Here is a 23,001-nt window from a genome sequence, read left to right as displayed (position 1 = left end):
GGTCAGCCATCTTTCTGTGTTTTCATGACAGTTTTTTTGAGAAACATAAACAACTTTCACCCTTCCACAGACATTTTAGGCTGTTTGTAGAACTCTGTTTCTTCAGGCAGTTCAGTTTGCATCTGTACTAATACAGCTTTTCATGAAAAGATGGCAGTATGCACGCAATCCTGTATGTTTCATGATTTTTTTGAGAGCTGTCTCGCAGTGCCACATTGCTAGCCTGGGATAAAAGGACCATCAGTGTTTTTCCACGATGGTCCTCACCACCTTCACTGATGCACAACAAAATTCTTTGCTAAATTCAGATTTCTTTGGCTACTGCTGCCTTTTGAAGGCGATGCAGAGAATTCAAACATAGAGGCTGTGTTAGCTGATCAGGCTGTTTTGTACTTTCTTGGTTGAGTAACGGCAAATTATAGATCAGATTTTTGCAGTGTGGTGGAACACCAACACCATTGTTATATCCCGGAAGCTGAAAAGAGTGTCTCTGAAGCACTGCGAGTTTTAATATTCCTGTTATTATACACTGTATTAAAACAAATACATAACTGCAGGATGTTCCTGTGGAGAGAGCTGTAGGCATGCCTGCCAACTCTCAAATAGCCAGGATAAGAATGAGTTAACAGAGCTTTATTACTACCTCTTTCTTTCTCTTTCCAGGTTCAAGTTCTTCTGTACTTCCTGCAACTAGAGACTATCCCTACCCCAGACAGCAAGAGGCAAAGCATTCTCTTTTCCACAGAGGTGTAGGTGCCTGTGATGCCAACAGGACACAAAAAACTGCTCTTGGCATAAATCTGCCACACCTGAGAAAAAGGAAACTGGTGTTTCTTCAGACATTACTGGCCTGTTCCTATCCTGGGGAATTATGGCCCTCAGTGCTTCTGCTGTTTGTTAACCAGGGACAAGCTGAAGAGAAGGGAGAAAAATCTCTGCTTTTGATTGGTAGGACCAGAACTGAACAGGAGATGGAGCTGTGCAGAATCTCCACTAGAAGGAGCAATAGACACTTGAACAAATGCACCACAGAGTGTGGCTATTATTCTTCTTGGGAATGTGACAGAAGGTATTCCTCATTTTATGGATTTAACTTATCATAAAGAAACTTCAAGATTTCTACTGGATGACTTGATAGGATACCCCTTTTTGGGTGAGGGGGAGTTAAAGGATATATCACAACTGTGTCTTTAATAACTGCTGGTTTTAAAGTACTGTTCTAGGCCACAAAAATAGCATTGCTTTGCAAGAGGAGAGGAGAAGGGAAGGGTCTGGGATCTAAGATTCCCTCCTCAGAAATTCCAGTCTTGATTTGAACAGGGCTCTAAAGAAATGAAACAGTTTTGCGTACAACTAGAACTGTTGGTTGGTTTGGGGTTTGGGGTTTTTTTTGTCTCACCCACCCCTTCCCTTGCAAATGTTTATACAAACTCTAGGGAAGGAGATGCCGTGCTCTTGCCTATGTTGCACTTGTCATGGGTTTTCTTGGGTTAAGGGAGCCAGACCCAATGATGTTACACTATAAATAGAGCAAATTAAAGAGAGGCAGGGAGGATTAGTCAGTGATTCTGTTTGTGATTCTGTTGTTTGTTTGCATATAAAAGCAGGGGCAATATCCAGACAGGATTGCTAAATTCCTTAGACCCCACCAAACGTAATGAAAATGAACTGGGAAGACTCTTAATTCCCAACACTCCAAAGAAAAGATGTTATCACTGCAAAAATAATTGAAGCATTTGGGGGGGGGGGGGGAATAAACGGCTATCAGTTTGGCTGACTGCTTACTCCAAACTTTTATCAGAACATCTTTTTTTTGATACTTGAATTTTTGGAGGCTTTGTACATTGCTTCTAAAAGAGTCTTTTTCTGATAGATAAAAATACTTTGGTAAAATGTGTCAGAATGTACTTTATGGACAATCTAGCAAGTAGCATGCATTGTGTATTCTCCAGAGATTCCAACCCTGTTTTAAAAAGGAGCAGTGAAGAAATTTCTATGGAACTACATACAGCAGTACAAAAGGTCTAGCTAAATACCAACTTTGTGTTCCCCTGCCTAAATCAGCTAAAGCCACAGGGGTTACGTAGGCGTAAAGGGCAGCAGTATTTGTCTAGGGAATTGAAAGCATAATCTAATTGCTGGTATCCAGAGCAAAGTATTCTGGCTATGAAGCAGTTGTGCCAAACATCGGGGGGGGGGAGAAGCGGTTGCATTTTCATAAACTACTCCAGCCCCCTGTACTTCCTACCCAGTTATGCAGCATCCATTTAGTGGCATCCATCCATCATCATCCTGGCGAGAAGAAAAGTACAGCTTGATGACAAGGGAAGGAATCGGCACAAGAAGGGGAGGGAGGGACAGATTTTGAAAGATTGGTACAGTTAGGTTGTCAACATCATTTGAGGGGAAATATGACAAAGAAAGCAACCCCTGTTATGCTGAATTTCACATTTTCTGATGGGTGATCTGCAGCCTCTCAATTAAAAAAAATATAAAAGGAGTCGTTCAAACAAATGGAAAGAAAAAAATTAAAGGGAAATGATTTTGTAGTCACTGTAATTCTGACTGCTGCATAATATTAGAAATTATTGTACTGTGAAGTTGCAAATTCAAAAAGGAAGAAATATAAATTTCAATTTTGTGAGTATATCAATATTTTTGCATGCTTTGTAAGGATTCTTATAGGAATTTAATATTGCTTAGTATCCCTCCCTCCTTAGGTCTGGGAGCAAACCTCTTTGTAATGTAATGTACAACTAGAAATTCCTTCTCTCTTGTATGTATTTTCACCACATTCCAACTTCTGAACCCATAAACCAGAAAAAGTGTTTATAGTAGGAGGTGCTTTTTGGGGGGAGGGAGGGAATGAAGGCAAGGAAACTTGAAGGCTTAAGATTTTGATTTTTTTTTCTTTTTTTGCCTTTTTGAAGGTAAAAATTAGTCACAAATCCTGAAAAACATTGACTTGAGAAAAGTCATGCAGACCAGTAAACCACACTCTATGGTTTTGTTTTTATGTATTTGTTCTCATTTTTACATAGCGGATCTATAGCAATCCTTTTACTGCGAGCTGCACACCTGCCCATTCCATGCTGCTGTTTGATATATCTGAGGCAGTAGCACTGCTGATGACTTCATTTAAAAGGAAGAAAACCCAACCAAACTACTCCAGGTGGTTGGGCGACAGCCTTTTCCTTTTGGTGTTTGGAGTCCATGGCTGCTCTTCGCAGTGTTGAAACTGGAAAGCAATACCATAATGACTGTGCCAATTTACTTTTGCCCAACTTTTTTATTTTTATTTATATAGGGAGTTAATTTTAATATTAAGTTACTGATCTATAGTATGTAACCATGAGAAAATTGCTTTTGCTTTGGTTACTGTTACAGGTTGTTGCTTTTAGTCTCTCGTTACAATGCTCCGTTCTAATGTAACATTATCTAACATGCAGGCATGTGGATCAGGGAAAAGAAGTTAATTTAACTTAACCCATTAATTATTGCTGTTAAGTATGAATATGTTTTCCCCAAAGCTGGTAATTTTGGGCTGGAAAAGATAGTGCATCTTATTGCTGATGATGAAATCATGGACTGATTTGAAATACGAGAATTGATTTCTTGAATTTCCTTTAATTTTGCAATTAAGTTTTTTCAAATAGTCTTATGTTTTCAGAAATTAAGTATTTCCAAAAGGCTTTTATGTTCTTTTCCCAGGGACGTTGGTTGGGTTTTGGGGTTGTTTTTTTTTACTTTGTTTTTTTTTTTAATAAGCCTTATCGTACTTAAAAAAAAAAAAAAAAAAAGGGAATCGCAAAACTTGGCTCTAGAAAAGGCCTTCTGATTTCTACTCTTACATATTCCCTTGCGAGTTGTGTCAGAAAACCTAACACTTCCATTTTCTCTATCAAAAAGGTACAATATAAACAACATAAGAGCAAACTAGCAAAAAATTACCCTTTACACGTGCACTGGGAGTTTATGCTCTTTCAGTTTCTAGTGTATTGGAGAGACCTTTCTAAAAATATAGCTTTCAGTAACAGGAATCTGAAACGTTAAAACTTTCAACTAAAGAAATTCAGGTGATTAGGATAGTCTGTGTATCTCCAGTTTAAGGAGAGGAATAAGCATCAGTTTCCTAGCATTTAGAAACTATTTTAAAATTCTCATGGATTTTTTTAACACTGAGTAGGTTTTTAAGTACAATTAAAAAAGGTTAAGTAAAGCAAATGATGGGAAAAGTTTTCAAAGACAGAGAAGAAACAACAGTTACTAGGTCAGTTTCAGCTTTGTGTTTGTGTGCGCGTTGTATGGGAGGGGAGTGTCTGAAACAAAATTGAAACACATCCATTAAAATGCTGCTGGTGTTCTTTATTCTTGCACAACTTTAACAAGTTGAGGTAGTAGCTAAGCTATTTCGGGCTGTATTTTAATGCTGCTATTTTTCAGTGTATCAGCTAAGGGCAAAATACAGCAGTGTGTTGTCTATGTTTGCTGATGCCCACTGCCTGCCTCGATTCTGACCTTCAGTTGCTAGTACAAGGCAATCAAGCATGCGCCGTATGAAGCAAACCTGCAACTTTTTTGTTGGCCACAAGGTGGTGGAACCACAGTATGTTCATGGGAGATGCAGTATTTTTACAGTTTATTCATTTTACCTGTTTAAAAATCTGTTTTATGGTTGTTTATGTTGGGTTTCTATGAGTTTATTTAAACAAATGTACTGTTCTTTAAAGCATACATGGATCTCCAAATTTGTTTGTCACCCTTGTAACACTGGAAGGCATCACAATGTGTTCATTTATCTTAACGTGCCATTCTTTCAAGTACGTATAAAATGTAAATTGACCAACATGGCTTTTAAAAGTGTTTAAAATCTGATGGCAAAAAAACAACCCTCTCTGATTCCTCACCGGTTAATCCTTTTGTTTCGGTGCTTGGTTATCTACTGGGATAACATTATCAGATGTGGCATTCTTATTATGGAAATTTTAGTAAGAAATGGGAAATGTTTTAAGAAAAACCCCTACCCTTTCTTTTTTTTACTTTAATTCAAGAAGACGGGGACTTGTAGTAACAGAAGACCAATACATTCATCCTAGATTTAAGGGATTTGCTTCTGTTCATTGAAGAAGAAAAATCTGGAGGGGTCATTCCTAAGTAGATACAATCAAATTAATCAAATTCTTGGTGTAGTTAGTAAGTCGCTTGTTTATTACCTTTTAAATTTGTAGTCCAGTTATGTTTTTCTTTGTAAACTTTGCTAGCGTTGTCATAGTACTGTTACTGGAAAAATAAGTCTGATACCATTCACTTCCTTTAACATCGGGTATGTGCAACTGAGATACTGGAGCCTTGGATTAGAATTAGCAATTCTCCATTCTGAACTAGAATGAAATGAATGTTCATATGTAGTCTATGAAATTTCTCACCGAATAGAATTAAATACATGGATTGCCCTTAAAACCAAGAGAAGCTCTAAAGGAAGCACTTACAGTTAATGATTATTCCTTAACAAGGTTTTAGGGAAGAAAAGTAACACAAATGGAAAGGAGAAGCGTAAATAGGAATTGCTTTGATCACATGGTCTGGAACTATAAAGTAGTCCTCATTTCACGTTACAGAGGAAGGCTCATGCCCTAGATAACGTGAGCAAAGGCTGTCTTGAATGGTAAATAAACATTAATATAGGAATGCCAGGAATTTAGCTACTGTAGCCTCCCAGTTCTGATGTGCTGCAACCCCTCTTTCTTGCTACTGAAAATTCACAGTTCAGTGCTAAGAAAGCAAAGCTTGTTACTTGCTCTCTACCTTCCCCCCCCCTAGGGCAATAGAGAGGGAGGAGCAATAGACTCCGTGTATTACCGTAGGTGAAACACCACTGCAAAGAAGGAAAAAGCTAACAGAACCAGCAAGTCAGACTATTGTTTAAGCTAAAAGTCTGTTTCTGGGCTGCAAGGATAAAATGCCATAACGTGCTATAGTGATGAAATGGTTGAAACAGTAGGACCAAAGCAAACCTGAGTGTACGTGCTATCTTGATTCTCCTCCTTCCATGACCATATCACTTGATTTAGGCCTTCCAGGTCAAGCAAATACGTAAGTGCTATTGCCAAGAATTAGAGAACTATGAAATGACCTAGTTTGCTTCCACTGTTGATTCTCTTTGTGTTACTATCTCATAGTGGAATTGCGGGAGACCACTGTAAAAACATGCAGGTGAACCATGTGAATAATTTTCCGTGTCACTTATTTCTTACTGTCATGTTTCACCTTTCAGTAAGAAAGACCCCTCCTTTTCCAACAGGAACAGCTTCCCATCATTCTGTACTGTAGAAACTACCACACCGGGAGGTTCAGTTTGTAGCAAAGCTATCCCTGGAGATAACTAAAATATTTCCAGTCTTCTGGTGCAGAATGGACCAGGTACTGCTAAAGCTCTGGGCTCATGTACGCCTGTTTTGTGAGTTAAGTAAGACTCTATAATTTATACCTGTTCAAACATATTTGGGAATTAATATGATTACAGAGTCCCCAAGCCCAGCAGAAATGTTTGCTCTACTGCTGTCTTAATTGCAGTCATGTTCAAATCCTCTTGTCAGAAGCAGTTCATCAGAATGGAGAAAACTTTTTTTTTCTTTTCCACTAGAGCTTTTGTTTGTTTAACTGTTGCAGTCTTTTTCCCCGGTGGTTAAGATATTCTGAGAACCCAAGACATTCTACAGATGAACCATTTCTCTAATCTGCAGAATGATTTATATGACGAGGCCATTTTATATCCCTGTGGATGTACGAAAGGGCAGGCATGTGTACAAAACAGCTTCCTGCCTGGAAGGAGAATACAGCAGCTTTCTGCAGATGACCCAAAACAAGGATCACAACGGGTAGAGCCCACCAGTGAGCAGATGGCCTTGGTCCTTAGATGCTCACATCTCCCCTGGGGCAGTCTGAGTGAGGCCCAGGAGGCAGTTACGGGAAGAGACTCCTCCAGTTCCTTCTTACTGTGCCTAATTGAATGATCAAATGCCAATCTACGTAGAGTAGCTCAAATTTCCTCCATTTTAGTCCCATTTTGGGAGAAATTGGGACTACGCTAACTCTAGGGATTATGCAAATAGTCAGCTGAAAACTGATCCATATCTAAAAACTATTTCATGTATAGTAGGTGGTAATGTAAAAGCTGCCATAGCAAAAGGACATTTCTTCACAACAGCCTCTCCTTATCCCTTCTTTACTGCTTCTCACAGCCTAAGAGAAATCTTGTTTTTGGCTTCACAGTTACATATGAAACTTGTGGAATCCCGGATAAAACTTAGCTACGCAGGGACAGATGTTTCAAGAGTTGGGATATCCGTACTAAAAGTGATTACCAAGGCAGCAAAAAGAGGGTAAGGAACTGTTGCGTTGGATGACTGAGAAGCACCACAATGAAACGGTGAATTTAAATATGATCTCACAGCGGGACACTGTGAAATGTTGTCCTTCCTGTGTCTGTCCAGCAAAAAAAAATAAAACTAAGCCTTTTCTTGCCTCTGTAAGTTGTGTAGTTTGTTCTTATCTCTAGTATTAGAAGTGTTTATAATCCATGAAGAATTCCAAGCAAAGGAGTTAAGACTATTTATTTAAATATAAATACAATTAAATTATATAACGAGTGCTAAATTATCAGGTGTAGAAGACAAACAACTTGTTACTGTTTGGATAATTTTGGGTTTCATCAGAGTTAATATTGCTGGCATTGTTTTAACACTACCATGTTAGGGAGTCAGTTTTTGACATTTTATACTGCTGTTGCTAGTGCTTCAGTATCTCATAGTGCTCTGTTTTTGGAAAAGAAAACCTAATCCTAATAGTTTAATACTGAGAGGTGTTGAAACTGTACTGCTGAACATCTCTCAGTGTAGGCCCAGAGAGAGGGGAAAAAGGAAAGGGGAAAAAAGGGGGGAAAAAATTGTCAATCTGGATTATTTTAATTTTCTGAGAAAAGTGGTATGAAAAAGGGATCCAAAAACTGTATTTGGGAAAAAAAAAGTCTAAGGCATTTGTAGCCTTTCTTTGTACACAATGTTAAATAAAATCTCCTGTATCTATGTTTGTCAGGTTCTTTTGGTCTTATTTAGCTAAAACCTGGGCCTGCGTTAAACTGAGTTTGCTAGAGGTATGGAATTTAACGCTGGTGTTTCACAATAAAAGCTGTATCACTTTAAAATCTAGAGGTTAGTACAGGGTTATTGCTGAATTAAACTAAAACAACTGTAACGTGGAAGTAGTTTACATGTAAGATAGAGAAGTAGCTGGGCAAAACGGTCCATCTTCAGATCCATGTTAATCCTTTTGTAGGAGGACTGCTTCAAGATGCAGCCAGTCTCAAACCTTGTAACATTTACGTTTGTGTGCAGAGCGCTCTAGCTGTAGTTACGTATTTGCTAAGAAATCAGCTCTGGCCTCTAGTTCTTCAAACATCGCGTGAAATTAGTGGGTTTTGTAGCAATGTGGAAACTGAATCCGTTATTTAAATCAAGTTCTCTCGGTGCTTTATGTAAATCAAATAATACTTAAATTATTAATGTAATTGAAGTACATTTATGTTTTAATATAGTCCAAATTTAATATAAAATATAAACCTCTCTAATAAAAAGACACCTGCTCGAAAGCTCTCTAACTGATTTTCATTCAGTGTGGATCACAAAGATGACATGTCCCAATAGCAATATCCAAAGTAGACAAAAAATGTAGCTGACTGCACAGTGTTCACTACACTGAAATGAGATGCAGGTCAAGATAAAAATGTCGTGCTTACCCCTGAATTGGGAAAAGAAGGGGAAACTCAATGACTATTATTAATACTTCCTACCAATGGTGTATCTAAACCTAAAATAGTTTCAAAATAGCTTTCAGATAGCTTCAATGTGGAATTCTTCTCCAAAAAGGTTCTCGCTCAATTAGAAAGCATACCTTTGTAGTGCAACCACACCGAACGGTATTAGGATGCCCCTGAGTGAGCCTGGAAGGTGTCACACAATCATAGAATATCTCAAGTTGGAAGGGACCAACTCCCTGCTCCTCGCAGGACTACCTAAAACTAAACCATATGACTAAAAGCATCATCCAGACATTCTTTGAACTCTGACAGGCTTGGGGCCGTGACCGCTCCCCTGGGGAGCCTGTTCCAGTGACTGACCACCCTCTCAGTGAAGAACCTTTTCCTAATGTCCAATCTGAACTTCCCCCAATGCAGCTTCATTCCATTTCCTCGTGTCCTGTTGCTGGTCACCAGAGAGAGGAGATCAGCACCTCCCCCTCTGCTGCCCCTCTTGAGGAAGTTGTAGACTGCAACGAGGGCACCCCTCAGCCTTCTCTTCTCCAAGCTGAACAAGCCAAGTGACCTCAGCCACCCCTCTTAAGTCTTGCCCTCGAGGCCTTTCACCATCTTGGTTGCCCTCCTCTGGACACACCCTCATAGTTTGATGTCCTTATACTGAGGTGCCCAACGCTGCACACAGTACTCGAGGTGGGGCCACGCCAGTGCAGTGTAGAGTGGGACAATCACCTCCCTTGACTGGCTCGCTACGCTGTGCTTGATGTCACCCCGGGGACACTGCTGGCCCTTTTGCCTGCCAGGACACACTTAACTCATATTCAACTTGCCATCAACCCAAACCCCCAGATCTCTTTCCACAGGGCTGCTCTCCAGCCTCTCATCCCCCAGTTTGTCCGTATAACCAGGATTACTCTGTTCCAGGTGGAGAATCCTGCACTTGCTCTCGTTGAATTTCATACAGTTGGTCATGTCCTACCCCAGGTAGGAGCTCTACCAGGAGCTCTGCTCACACAGCCATGCTCCTACCGCGTCAAGCTCTTCACTGACTACTGGGCTGGTGCTTCTCAGCCACTTCTCCTAGCTGCTTTCCCCCACTTGAAGACCCTGGGTGAGCAACACTGCCACTGGCTTGAGATGAATCGCAGAGTGCAAGCTTGTGCAAATTCAGCCAGTACACGCTTATGGTACGCTACTTCCCTGTAACAAGAAGGAACAAACAAAACTTAAGGCTGGAGCAGGATGAGAAAGAACATACGAGTGCATAATAACCATGGATGTTCCACGCAAATTGCTACACAGTCCCCTCCTGAGCAGGTGTCTTTTCATTTTCCAGGCAGCCCTCGCACTGCGTCCTGAGGCAGCTGCTGCCCAGAAGCCCTGCAGGATACAGCTATCAGTCTGAGTCAGGATCAGCTGTACCTGCCCAACTCCTGAGAGACATTTGTCTGCTCTTTGTTAGAAGCCTCCAATTATAGAGATTCTGTAATCCTCTTGGGCAATCTAATCCAGAACATAACCACAATGAGAAAGTTTCCCTAGCAGACAGTTGAACCACTCCTGAACACATTACAGGGTATCATGCTGCAATATTATGCAGGTTTTTTCAGTGACCTTTTAAGTTCCTGAACTAGGATACCAGCTATATGCACTGTCAGCTAGCAGCTTGTTCATTAATTTGCTGAGCTGAATGAACCACGTTCTGTTTCCTGCTAGAAAACAGAAAGCAGAGCCCCTTTGTGGGCTACCGTGAGAAATACCTTGTACAAAACAAATGCAGACATTTTTCACATCCCTAATACAGAAGTAATGCTGCTGATAGTCATTGAAATGCCTTTTTTTTTACTGATAAATAACTTAAAAATCAATCCAAAGGTAGAAACACAGAACAACATTTTGTTGAACATACGGATCAGAAAACCTAGCGGAATGACATTGGTCATATTGTTAGAAAACAAACATCAGAAATATTACTTAAGTATAAATGAGCCTTTCAATGTCAAACAAGTACGCCGTGTCTGCGCAGCAGCCTTCCAGGGGAATCCCCGTCAGCTAAGAACAGGTAGACCGACAGAGAAATGGATTGGTAAGGCCATCTAAATAAAATGACTGACTTTTCAAGACACATAAATAGTAAATTCTTCCCACAATGTAAATCAAACTATGTTGTAACATCTGGAAGCATACATCCTCTCAGTTTTAAAGGGAACTCTGATGAAATATAGATGTCATTTACTTTGATTTAAAATATTAAATTTCACCCAAGATAATGAGGGGACTGTAAATCATACTTGCCCTCACCAATCTGCAGCCCTATGAATTCTAGGTACCTCAAGGGAGAGGCTGTAATGCAGTCTCCTACTGAAGCGTTTCTTTTGATAAAACAGCTGAATTGCTGTTGGGAGAGAGGCTTTAACCCGTGGTCTGAGCTAAACAGAAACCCTGATGGGGAAACTTTCACAGGGATATGTCAAATCAGCACATTTTCTTAGTTACTGTGTTCATAGCACTTTCCAGCCAATGCCTGTAAATACAGACTCTGCTGTACCTCCCACTAAAGCACCAACACTGTAATTTGGGTTTATTAACTGCAGTTGTTTGTTATTCATGACAACAATCATATGTCCTGCATAACAACGAGCTACAAAGCTTAGTGCAGTCTTTCAAAAGGAGCTAAAAGCCTGAAAGCTTGTGCTCACACACAGTTCTTGTAACCTAAGAAGACAAACCTATTCTCTACAACATTTAAACTGTCTTCATTTACTTCTCGCTCAAATGAAAAGCTATAATTCACCTAATATTGTACTGCAAGGCACAGGCACAGGTTTAGGAGACCCACAGCCTCCGCTCCCACCTCGGCTGGGTTGCGCTACCTGCCTTGTGCGTGCTCAGTGCTCAAGCCGCAGCTGCCCGTTTGTGCCAGCTCTGGTGAAAGCTGTTCGGCAGTGCTGGTCGTAACGGCGACGCGAGGCCGCCACCGCCGCACGTTCACCCTCAACCTTTATTGCACACTCGCGGGTTCCCTCCGCAAGGTTTCTCTGAAGCTTAAAATATACGGGTTTATTCCAGAAAAAAAAAAAATTCAATGGTTTTTTACCAGAGCGAGACCCAGGCCTCGGGCCGGGGCCGCCGCCATCGCCCCGCCGCGCAGGCCCGCCTCAGCCGAGGGGCAGCGCGGCCCCCTCAGCGCCGGGCCGCCGCCGCCGCTAGGGCGGGCAGAGCCCCCGCGCCGCCTCGCCGGCGGCTTCCCGGGCACCACCCCCGCAGGCAGCGCGCGGGCGCCGCGGGAGCCCCGACCGGTTGCCGTCCCCTCCCCGCGGGGCAGCACCCCCGGACCTGCCGCCGCCCTCTCGCCCTCAGGTGTGCGGCGCGAGGCGCCTCGCCCGACCACGCCCCCTTCGGGAGGGGCGCGCGAGGCGGGGAGGGGGCGCGACAACGCATGCGCCGCCAGCGACCCGCACCCCCACCCTCCCCCCGCCCCTTCGGCGCGGGGTTGGCCTGGATGGGAGTTGGCGCCTGCGCAGTGCGGTGGCACCGCCCGCGAGGGGCGGGGCGGAGGCGGAGGCGGGCGGAGGGGTCCCTGTCGTCCCCGCGCGCCCCTCCGCGCCCCCTCCCCCCCCTCCCGCCGGCGGCGCTCGTGGCCCGGCCCGGCCCGACCCGACCCGACCCGACCCGACCCGGCCCGGCCCGGCGCGGTCCCCCGAGACTCGGGCCGCGCCGCGAAGAAGCGGGAAGGAGGCGGCTGCCCGGTAAGCGCCGAGCGCCGGCGAGCCCAGTCTAGCCCAGCCCCGACCCCCGCCTGCCCGCCGGGGGGTCGCCCGCGGCCGCGGAGGCCCTGGCAGGGCCTGTGTCTCGGGCTCCCGCCGCTCGCCTCTCTCCCGCCGGCGGCAGCGCCTCACCGCCGCGGGGAGCCCCTTCCCGCGCCGCCCGCCCCCGGGCTCGGTCTTCTCCACACCGCCGCCGCCCCCTGTGCCCCGAGGGGCCGCCGGCCGCGCTGTCACCCTGGCCGCGCCGCGCGCCCTCTCAGCCGGCCGCGGCGATGACAGCCGCCCCGCTCCCGCCTCGGCTCCCCCCGCGCGCCTCAGGGGCCGCCCGCTCGCCCGGCGGCGGCATCCTCCTCCCTTCCCTCGCTGGCTGAGCGCGCTGCGTCGTCCCTGTCACCCATTTTGTGACTGTCCCTTCGCGGTGCTGCCGGCGAGAGCCGCCCCGGGGGAGGCCGGCTCGCCCGTCTGGCTGGGAGGCGGTGAGGTAACGGAGGGCTTCGCGGTTCCCGGCTAGCGGGGCAAGCTCAGGTTTGCCCGGGTTTGCATCCCACGGTGAAATCGGTTGTTTCACGCTACTGGCTTGTTTCTGCAGAGAGGGATGGTGGTGGTGCGTGTGGGAGCTTTCTGAGGGGAAAGGTAGAGCGCCTGCACTTCGGCACCTTTGTAGCTAGGTTTTGGTGTGGTGGGGAGGACCTTTGTCTGGATTCTGGTCTCACACTTGTCTGGAGAGCCGTTTTTCTGCATTTTTATAGCTGAAAGATCCCACAAGTTCTAGTTTTGTGCCTGCCCTCTGCCTTCCTGTGCTTCACAGTATTCCTTCTTGCAAGCCTTACATGACCTGGTAGTGCCAGGGATGGAGGAAAGCAGGTTCCTATAGCTGGGCCAAAATCAGTCGCCAGCCTGTTCTAAGAGTCTTCTATACTCTGTGTTCTCAGAGAGAAAAACAATGCAGTGCTGATGCTCTGCAAACTGCACGCTTCTCTCCACAACAGCATCTCGCCATCTGTGATTGCATGAAGTGTCTGTGCTAGGATCTGGAAAACATAGCTCTTTTGTAGCAGAAAATTTGTCTCGTAAATGGTTCCACTGGGTGAAAAGTGTTCTGAAGAGCTGTAGGTTCTGTTGAAGGACGTAGTCTGTGCAAGCTCTGCTCACCCCAAAAGCAAACATAAACCTGTTGTTGCTTCCTGCTTAATTAATGGTATGGACTTTGGCTGCTGAAATGTAGGCAAACTAAAGCCAGCAGCTGCTTTTAACCCTCTGTGGATCACAATATAGTTCTGCAGTAGCTCAGAAGTACAATTTCTCCTCCCCCCTCCGGCCTAGTTGATTGTTGTTAGGTAGTAGATAACAAAAATGAAAAGAGCACGTCATTGTAAACAGTCTGAGATTAAAATTGAGAAACTGAGACGGGAGTAGTCTCTTGTTTCTTGTAACGCTGCCACTTAATTTTCAGTTAATGGAAAAATCAGATTGTAGGCTGGTAGACTATGTGAAATAAGATTAAAAAAACCCTTGATTTTTCAGATGTTTTTGTATGTCTGAAGACCCACATCTATTTTTCTTTCTTTATTGAATACAATAGATAATTGTGGGGAACAAAACATCTCAAATCTTTTTAACTTATTGTACCATTTCTGTCAAGTACAGTACCATCTAGATAAACACTGCAGTCCACATTTCCCCGTTCTTTTATCTGCTCAAGTTGAAGAGCCCTTTGTTGACATGAATTTTGGTGTGATCATTAATGAAGATCTGTGTTCTCTCTTTAGTAGTTTAAAGGACTGTTTTATTAAAATTTGATGATGGTGGAACGTCACAGTGGGCAAACCTCTGTGCAGGGATTTCCAGTTCTCATGGACTGTACTTTTTATTGTGTTTTGCAGCTTACCAGCTCTGCAGTATTTTCCCTTTCCCTCCTGTTCTAAGGCAGTGTGATATCTGTGGCCTTCCAGGCATGCTACCAAAGGCGTCTTCGGCATCAGGCTTGAGGAGAGGCTTGGGCAAAGGTTTCCCTTAGTGGAGAGTGTGTCCATAGTAGCAAATCAAAGAAAACTTGGGTGTTAGGCTGAGGTCTAGCATGTGATCATTCACGCTAGTAAATTGTCAGCATGGTCACTAGCATGGCTTAGCTAGGGCCAGCTAACATTTTCCTTAGCCATACCTGGGCATCATTCAAAGGTGGCAAATGCCAGGACTTCTCCAAACAGACATAGGACATGGCCACCCTTTTCTGCATGGGGGAGAGGGGAAAGCGATTTTGGCTGTATAGTCACAAATCAAGCAGTGCAGGTTTGCCTCCGGACTGGAGAACAATCTCTGGCCCGTGTTAGCAGTGTAAGGTGTAGCCAATGAGTTTTAGAAGTTTCTAAGTGCATGTTGGAATAGGTTTTTTTATGCTGCAAATATTTCATTGTACAGAACAGATGAGGTGTTGTACAGTTAACGTTTTAACATTATGAATAAACATATACTTACAAGTAACATGGTGAAGGGAAATAAGTTTGTGCCATTTTTGCTTTACCATTAATATGAAAGAGGAAAATATATTCTCAGAAGGTGAAGGCATGCGATGGAAACTCCTTAAGCGATCTTTCAATAACATACTTCAGAAGTTCTTTTTTTTCTTGCCTTGATCTTGCAGCGTTGGAGCCTGTCTTGCCAACTACGATCCAGTTCTAGAAGTGTATAATTCTATTAAAGTGACTGATTCTCTATTGCTCAGTGGGAAAAACAGCATAAGAAATGTTATGCTTGTACTTCCTGGCTTCAAAACTCACCCCATTTGATCTTATTTTTAGTCTTTATACTGAAAAAGGGAGGAAAAAAACCCGGGTGTTAGAAGCTGAGTTACGTACTTAATCGTAACCTTAAGTGACTAGTCACAAGGAACATATTAGTTGTTTATTTGAGTTTATTCCAACTGAAATGATCAGAGAAGACACCATTTGGAGCACTTAACAGTTTAATGCAGCCTGCAATTAATCATAGGATACTATCTTTTAACATATAAATAATTCATCATTAGAGTTTTCACACACACATGCATGATTTTTCTTTGGGAAAGACGATTTCTTCTTTACTGTAAAGGCACTACAACTTTTGATCTTCACCTTTATAAGTAGATGTCTCAGGATACCTTAATTTTGCAAAGAACTGACGCTGTGTTGCAAATAAGTGGCAGAACTAGTAGCTTCCCAAATTACAGAAAAGACGACTAATAGAAGAATAAATTGTGAAGATAGGTAAAAGGAGACTTCTTAAAGGGGATCAATCTGCAAAGTTGCAGTACCAAAAAAAAAAAAAAAAATCATAATTTAGATCTAGCCATTTGTTACATATTAAATGGTTGTAAAGCCACTTAAGCAAAATTTCAAGAGAGAAAATAACTCATTTTTACTTACTTCAAGACTTGGATTGACATTTATGAAAGGTGAGACTTGCATGATCCTCAGTTAGTTTTATTTTCCAGGACTATTTGCTAGAATAATGCGAAGCTAATGATCGCCTGCAACTAACTAGTATATATGTAGTTTTATTCAGGAAAATAAACTGAGCATCTAACATGTAGTTTTTAAATAGTATTAAAAAAGAATAAAGGTAGTATTGAAGTACTTGAGTGATGTATTCGATGACATCAGCCTGAAGGTATTGGTATTTTTCTGATGCTAAAAACATTTCCTTGACTTTGGTCATTTAGTCAGTGTAGGATACGTGTTCTGCACAGGTACATGCAGTGAATAATGATTTCCTGTGGGATATACATTTGGGGGGGTGGGTGGAAAGCTTGACTGAGAGGCTGGCATTCTTAACACTCCTTGAAACTTTCTGTGTTCTTCTTAATACATTTCTATATATGTTCTTAATTAAAAGCACACAGTGGTTTTGGCAGAAGGAGCCTTCTTGAAACTTCGGCTACAGAATTTCGTTGTTCTGTGAGGGCTGGTTCTGGAGAGGCTTCTTCAACATACTTCACTGTTCATTGCTAAGATGTTGGCAGTCTTCATATTGACAAGTCTTAACTGACATGGACAAGTTTATAAAAATGATCTATTAGAGCTTGACTTTCTCTGTTTAGCCATAGGATTTTTTTTTTTTTTTTACTTTTTACTGAGTTGCCAAGTTGTACTGAGCTTAAAGTTTCTTTTATTTAGCAAGCTAAATGACACTGAGATTTGATAATGGGTATGCATTTAAAGTAGCATCTGTTGTGCAGTTAAAAATCTTTCTTTGCAAAAAATGGTCTTCTCTGTTCCAATTTGCTTTTCCTTAAGAAGTAACCAGCATTGTAAATAGTTAATGGCAAATATTTCCTTCGAGTCCTTGAAGGTCTTTTCTGGAGGAAAAGAAACAAAATTAAAACTGTTCTTTATAGACATGATTCCTACCACAAATCTCACTGAGTAACTCTGTTCACTTGAAGTTCTAGTTTTGCTTTTATTTTTTTTCTGTGACAAAAAAAGATCTTTCTTTCCTTGCAATGACAGAATCATGCAAGGCTACTTTTTATCAGCACTCATTTATATCAAATGGACAATTACATATCTCTTCTGGAAATTATGAACTTCTTAAATAGGTACAGTTGCTGGAAGTTGTCATGAAATTATTCTTGACTTACGATTTGTGCGTGTGAGATACATCCTTGAACATGGCACTATCACTGGGTTTGACTATAACTGAGAACTTTTCATCCAGAATTAAGATGTTAAAATGAACACTTTCTAATATAAGCTTTTTTCCCCCCCACAACTGTTGCTATTCTTCTTTCTAGCCTTATACAAAACTACAGGAGAGGGTTTCCTCAACCTGTAAGTGTGGGTATCCCTATGACTTTGAAACAAAGTTTAAGGGTGATGTTATGCCAGTCTCCAAAGGTTTTGATAGTTTGCTATGATAGATGTTACTGTGATTTACAACCAAGCTCAGGCACAAGGAGCTGGTTGTCTCAAAGCTGTAGAGGAAAACGGGCAGATGTAGGAATGGAACCCAGAATCCCGATTTAATAGTGAAGCATCCTTGTTTCATAATAGATAACATCCTTTACCAATATAAATCTGCTTAATTAAGTGAGCATTATGGATTTTCACGGATGGCCTATCCCCCTTTCTTCAGTGCTGTGGTCATTGGTCTTTTTCTTCTTCCAGATGCAGTCAGTACTGTAAGAAACACATTATGGCTAATGGAAAGGAGAGTGAAGCTGCTGGAGGTCCCCATGGCTCGTGCCATTCCACAGTTCTGCCAGCCCTTCGTTCTTGTCAACTCAAAATACGGGGGCTTGGTCCCATATCTTTGGACCACTAGCTTTTTATATATCTTGGGTGACTCTCCTAACTTCCTTTTGTTTCCCACTTACAAAGTTATCAGTATTTTGAGCTCTAAAAGCTTGTCATTAGTGGCAGGAATTGATTTGTATTTATACATCAGTTGTTGCAAAGAAACCAAAACTGCTGGTTATACCATGTGCTCCTAAACTCTATATTATGCTTGCAAGGTTTGATCTTCCATATGCTGATATTCTAGGCTTCGTACCTATTTCTTTTTGCATTTTAACTATATGTATGTGATTGAAAGATACCCAACACTTTCAAATTCTTAGTAAACAGTATAAATTTTGTTTATGAAAGCTCACTCAGGAAAAATATTAAAAACATTTTAAATAATATAGTTCCAAGTGTGCACATGAGATTTCAGTCTACTTGCATTTCAAGTTCAGAAGTAGATTTGCTATATTAAAAACATAAAATTATCCAAATATGCATTATAAGGACTTCTTGACAGTTTTGTGAGAATGTTTCTGATATACACCTGTAAAAAATAAATAGTGCCTCTCTACAGAAGAAAATTCCATTAAGTCTATAACTTATGGATGTTAATGTTGTAAGTAAAGGAAACTTGGAGGAAAAAATAGCTATAAAGACTTCAGTATAGCCTTTTTTAGTAGAAAGGCTACATTTTTTTGGAGGGAATGGGAAAACTATTCTGAGGCCTTCAGCCAAACATCAAAGGCTCGCCACGAAACCTGGAGGTATAGGAGCTTCTCAAAGAAATACCATAAAAATGTTTCACAATGGAAAGTGCTGAAGTGTTAGGCACTTGGCATACCACGGTGATATCAGCACATCAGCAGTCACATCAGGTAGGGATGCCGTACTGGTCCTGGGCTTTTAGTGCTTTCCCAGGCTCCGTCCCCATGTAGAGACCTGCAACCAAACTGTCCAAGGAAACGGAGACTCCATAAACTGGTTGGTGATTCACCCTTTTCCAGAAGGCTTGGAATAAAAATGTGGAAGAGAAACAGTGTCTTATGCTTTTTCCTGGGGAAGGAAAAAAAAAATAGTGGCTGCAGATGGGAGCCTCTCCATCCCATCCCAAAGACTTTTCTCCTATATGACTCAAATGTATGTCCTTGGGCTTCCACACTGGGGTAGGTAAATGCTCCTCCTCTAGTGATACCAGGGTATTTAGGAAAGATTTGCATGAGGTTCTGTCTCTTCTCTGTCTGCCAAGCCTGAAGAATTTTAAACTAAGTAATGAGAGTGCTGCTGACAGGTCTTGGAGGTGAAGGAAGATGTGGCTCGGATCACAGAATTCAAACCAATAGACAGCCAATCTTCAGACCCTCTGCGGTGGTCTGAGTGCCCTGTTTTGTCTTGTGCTGATTGCTTAAATATAACACAGTTATCCAGTTCCCCATCTAGCTTACCACGTGGCTCCACAGAATAGTGTGGCTTGGAAAGTGGTGGTGGTTGGGCAGCAATAAGAGGTTCATTTAAATCAGGGCTGTTGCTGAGTGTCCAATAACCTGAGACTGAATTAAAACAAATTTGGGGCTATGCTGTTTCTGAAAGGGTGAGCCTTCCTTCCTGTTCCCAGTTCACAGTCCCGCTGCTTTCTTTGCATAGTATCTAGCAATTATAAGGTGAGTCAGATCAGTCCTGATCTGACTGAAAGACCAACTCATCAAAAAATGAGCTATGATCTCTACAATTGAAAGAAGGGAGAGGACTGAGGAAGGGGTGGGACTGCCTCTTTTGGTGGCAGGGTACAATTAAATTATTTTCATGACTAGCTTAAGCAATCCCAAGCAGGCAATTCCCTCCCCCAGCCTTAGCAAGGCTGGCTTGTGGATGGGCCATTCCCTTGGTCCAGCTGAGACCGGGATGGTCCTTCTGGAGCTGGGAATCCCAGAGCCATAAGCACCTGGGGGCTGGGAAGGTCCTCGGGGGATGTATCTCTGTATGCTTCTCCTGTTCTCTATTTTTTTTGGGTGCAATGCCTTCAGGAATGTTGCCAGACCAGGTCGGAGGTGAAGTGGACATAGTGAGCACCCAGTCACCTCCCAGTTCCAGAAATCCAGGCAATAGAAAGTCCTCAAGTTGAGAATACATTAGTCAACAGCTGGTAAGAACAGATTTGTCATTGTAACCACGCTGGAAACAGGATTTGGGGTTTTTGGGTTTTGCACGGTCTGAAGATCCGATGGAGTGTTTTGGATGAACATGGGACCTGGTCGAAGTTACTCACTTATCTCACAGGTTTTGCCTGTAACATACTTGTGCTGGGAGCCACTGGTCTAGCTCCTGAAATAGCACATTGCACGTCCTTTCTCTGTCCCCCTTTTTCTGATGGGAGCTAGGCTACTGCCTGCCTTTCTTCTCCCTGTGAACTTCATGCTGCCGAAGCGTTTGCTGCGGTTGTTGATACAAGAGTTCAGCTGACAACATTCTGAATGGACAAAAGGGTAAGGTCACCACTGGTCACCTACTCTAGCTGGCACTTTGGGAACAGCTGTGCTAGAGGCAGAGTAGAGTGCAATGAAATGTTATCTACTGAGCTAGGCAATTTGAAACAAAAGGAAGCTGTTGTGTTAGTCGCGCACCTTTTGTTGTGCTATTCTGCCAAATTCCCTGGTCTTAAAATTGTACATTGCTGGTTTTGAAAGTACTTCCCTGGCAGTGCAAGGAAAAGTTCCATTTGTGCAGGGGAATCTGATTGTTGGTTAAGGAATACAGTATATATTTAGGGTTATATGACACTAAATACACTTTTGTAACTGGAGGGTTATTGATTTCTGTAATAACGCTTACTTTAGAGCATGCTTGGAATGATGATAGATAAGAACGCTTTCAGTTAATGTGGTTAACTGACCAAGTATCACTTTTTAGACTAGCTGCTTTTATAGTTAAAGCTGGCCAGTCCTTTGGGAAATTTATTATGTTAATTTTTTTTTTGCCCAGAAAACCTACAGTGCCAAATTAAGAGTTGGTTCTATTTTATTGGAATATTAACCTGAGGAGTTTACAGAGAAGGTTGAGATTTCTGCTAAGTTTGTTTAAGCCTTTAAAATCTGACATAGAGGTGTAATTACTATCCAGGAAATAGGTATATATTGCATCATCTGTTAGCGCATGGCTTAAAATTTGGATGCAACTGTGAAATTTACCAAAAGGAGTGAAAAATGACAACGTAGCCAAAACCAGGTTTTAGTGTCCCTCCACGTTTGTCGTACTAATAGTCTACATATTATATTCCCTCTTCTGTTTCCTTTATCATCTTCTGCTGGTTGAGGTTTATCTCAGCTTGCACTTTAAAGGGCACACAGACCGCTTTCAGATATAAGGATATTCTTCATTATGTGTATTATCAACACCAGTGAAACAAAACCTATATAATAGTAATGTGGATGGTATTCTCATCTATAGTGTGAGCAGCCCTAGTTAATGCGTGTGCTACAGGGTACTTAGCCCACTTAGAATATTTTTTAATCAGCTCTAGGATGGATACCAATAAGGTATAGATTTACCTGCTCTTTTGTTCTGGTTTCCAAAACTGTAATTCAAAAAGAAAAGCTTCTGAAGGTGCAGTCAATGTAGAAGTTAGTGCTGAGACCAAGTTATGGGCAGTGCTCCCCTTCCTTGTGAAACAGATTCCCTACACTAGAAAGAATCAGTTGGGTTTAGTTGATGAACAGTTGTTTTTTCTTTCCTCTGCAGTGGTTCGAAATAGCAGTTGTTTAAAGTAGGAGCTTGAAAACAAGACTACATTATTTCATTTTGTTATGAAAAGGCTTTTAGAGCACAGTTCGTAAGTTTAGGAGTTGTTCTGTAAATGTTCCTGTCACTTGTCTGGAATGTTAAGTATTGCAACGGTTACACGTTGCTCACAGCAGTTACAGCTCTGAAGTTTTCTCCAAAGAAGGAGTAGAGAAATTTAGGTGTATAACAGCCAATTCTTGCCCAAAGCTCTGGTCTTTCCTCCCTTCTGTAAAAGAGAAGTAGCAATAGCAAATGTGGCTTGAAAACAGTGGATGGGTAACATAACATAAAGGTAGAATTCCTCTTTTTGTAATTCCACAACTTGTAATGGAAAACTGTAAGGGCCCTTTTGAATTTTTAAGATAGAAAGTAATAGGAAAGTCTTTCCTCTCTAAATAACTACCTGCAGCAGTTGTTCCAAAATTGCAGCACCCATAAATCATTGACATCTGTGTATTTTCCTCATGGCATGAGAACGTAGCAGACACTGCCCTGACTGGAGCAGGGATCCATCCCACCTGGTGCTCTGGGTCCAGCCGTGGCTGTGAGCAGATGCCTCAGGGAAAAAAAAAGCAAGACTGAAGTCTTCCCTCCTACCCTGACTGTATTCCCATCCTGCAATTACTTTTGGCTCAGAGGGGTTTCTCAGCCCTTTGTGCTCAGCTATTTAGCATCCATTAGGGAATTTCTCTGCCTTGTGCATGTCCAGTCTCCCTTCCACTTGCGCTTCATGCCACAACATTCTTTCAATCTGCATTAAAAATACAGCTCATTTTTCTTATTTTGAGCATGGCTCTAATTTTATTTGTTGGTCCTTAGTTTTAGTACTGAAGAGGTGATCAACAGCCAGTCCCAGTCTGCCTTCTTGATGCCATTCAAGATTTGATAGGCTTTTGTCATATTCCCTGTGAGATGTCTCATGGGAGCTATTATATACCTTTGATCTTATTTTTGCCCCTTGCTGAACCTTTTTCAGGTCTATAAGAAATCCTTTTTTTGAGGTTGAGAGACCAGAACTGCACATACCAATTAAGTGTGGGTAGATGGGCAAAAAATTGATTTGTTGAGTGCGGTATTTGTGTTTTACAGTTTGTTTTCTATTCCTTTCTTTAATAATTCCTGGAATTGCTTTGGGTTTTTTGCCTTATCCCAAGCACTGTACTGATAGTTTAATGAAGCTGTGAATCAAAACACTGAAGTCTTGCTGGAGCAATATTGATGAGTTGAGAGCACATTTATATATGAAGCTGAGGTGGTTTTTCCCCAAGAGATAGATTGCTTTGTGTTTACCTACATTTAATTTTATTTGCTGTTTTTATTGTCCAGTTAGTCTCATAAGAGTCTTCTGTGATTCCATGCAGTTTCCTGTTATCCTTGGTATCTTAAATAA

General features: G+C 42.2%; 2 protein-coding genes across 5 annotated transcripts in view; both read left to right on the top strand.

Annotated features, from left to right (window-relative positions):
- The window catches only part of BCR (BCR activator of RhoGEF and GTPase), a 107,097-nt gene extending 99,013 nt beyond the window's left edge, over positions 1-8,084 (top strand). Inside the window, exons 23-24 of one of the 3 annotated variants that reach the window (XR_012996561.1) lie at positions 664-1,069; positions 7,273-8,084. Coding sequence is in view for 1 of the 3 variants with exons in the window: in XM_076353111.1 (XP_076209226.1) it covers positions 664-753 (90 nt within the window). In the remaining 2 variants the exon portion in view is untranslated. Of the gene's footprint in view, positions 1-663 lie in introns of all 3 variants that reach the window. The other 2 variants (XR_012996560.1, XM_076353111.1) reach the window with 2 other exon arrangements.
- Positions 8,085-12,493: 4,409 nt separating this feature from the next.
- Positions 12,494-23,001, top strand: part of SPECC1L (sperm antigen with calponin homology and coiled-coil domains 1 like) — a 73,961-nt gene continuing 63,453 nt past the window's right edge. Inside the window, exon 1 of one of the 2 annotated variants that reach the window (XM_076353312.1) lies at positions 12,494-12,561. The gene's annotated coding sequence lies outside the window, so the exon portion shown is untranslated. Of the gene's footprint in view, positions 12,562-13,018; positions 13,061-23,001 lie in introns of those variants that run through there. The other variant, XM_076353311.1, reaches the window with a different exon arrangement.

This window comes from Aptenodytes patagonicus, chromosome 15 (genome assembly GCF_965638725.1).
Source record: "Aptenodytes patagonicus chromosome 15, bAptPat1.pri.cur, whole genome shotgun sequence".
Classification (NCBI taxonomy): domain Eukaryota; kingdom Metazoa; phylum Chordata; class Aves; order Sphenisciformes; family Spheniscidae; genus Aptenodytes; species Aptenodytes patagonicus.
This window is presented reverse-complemented; position numbering and strand designations above follow the sequence as displayed.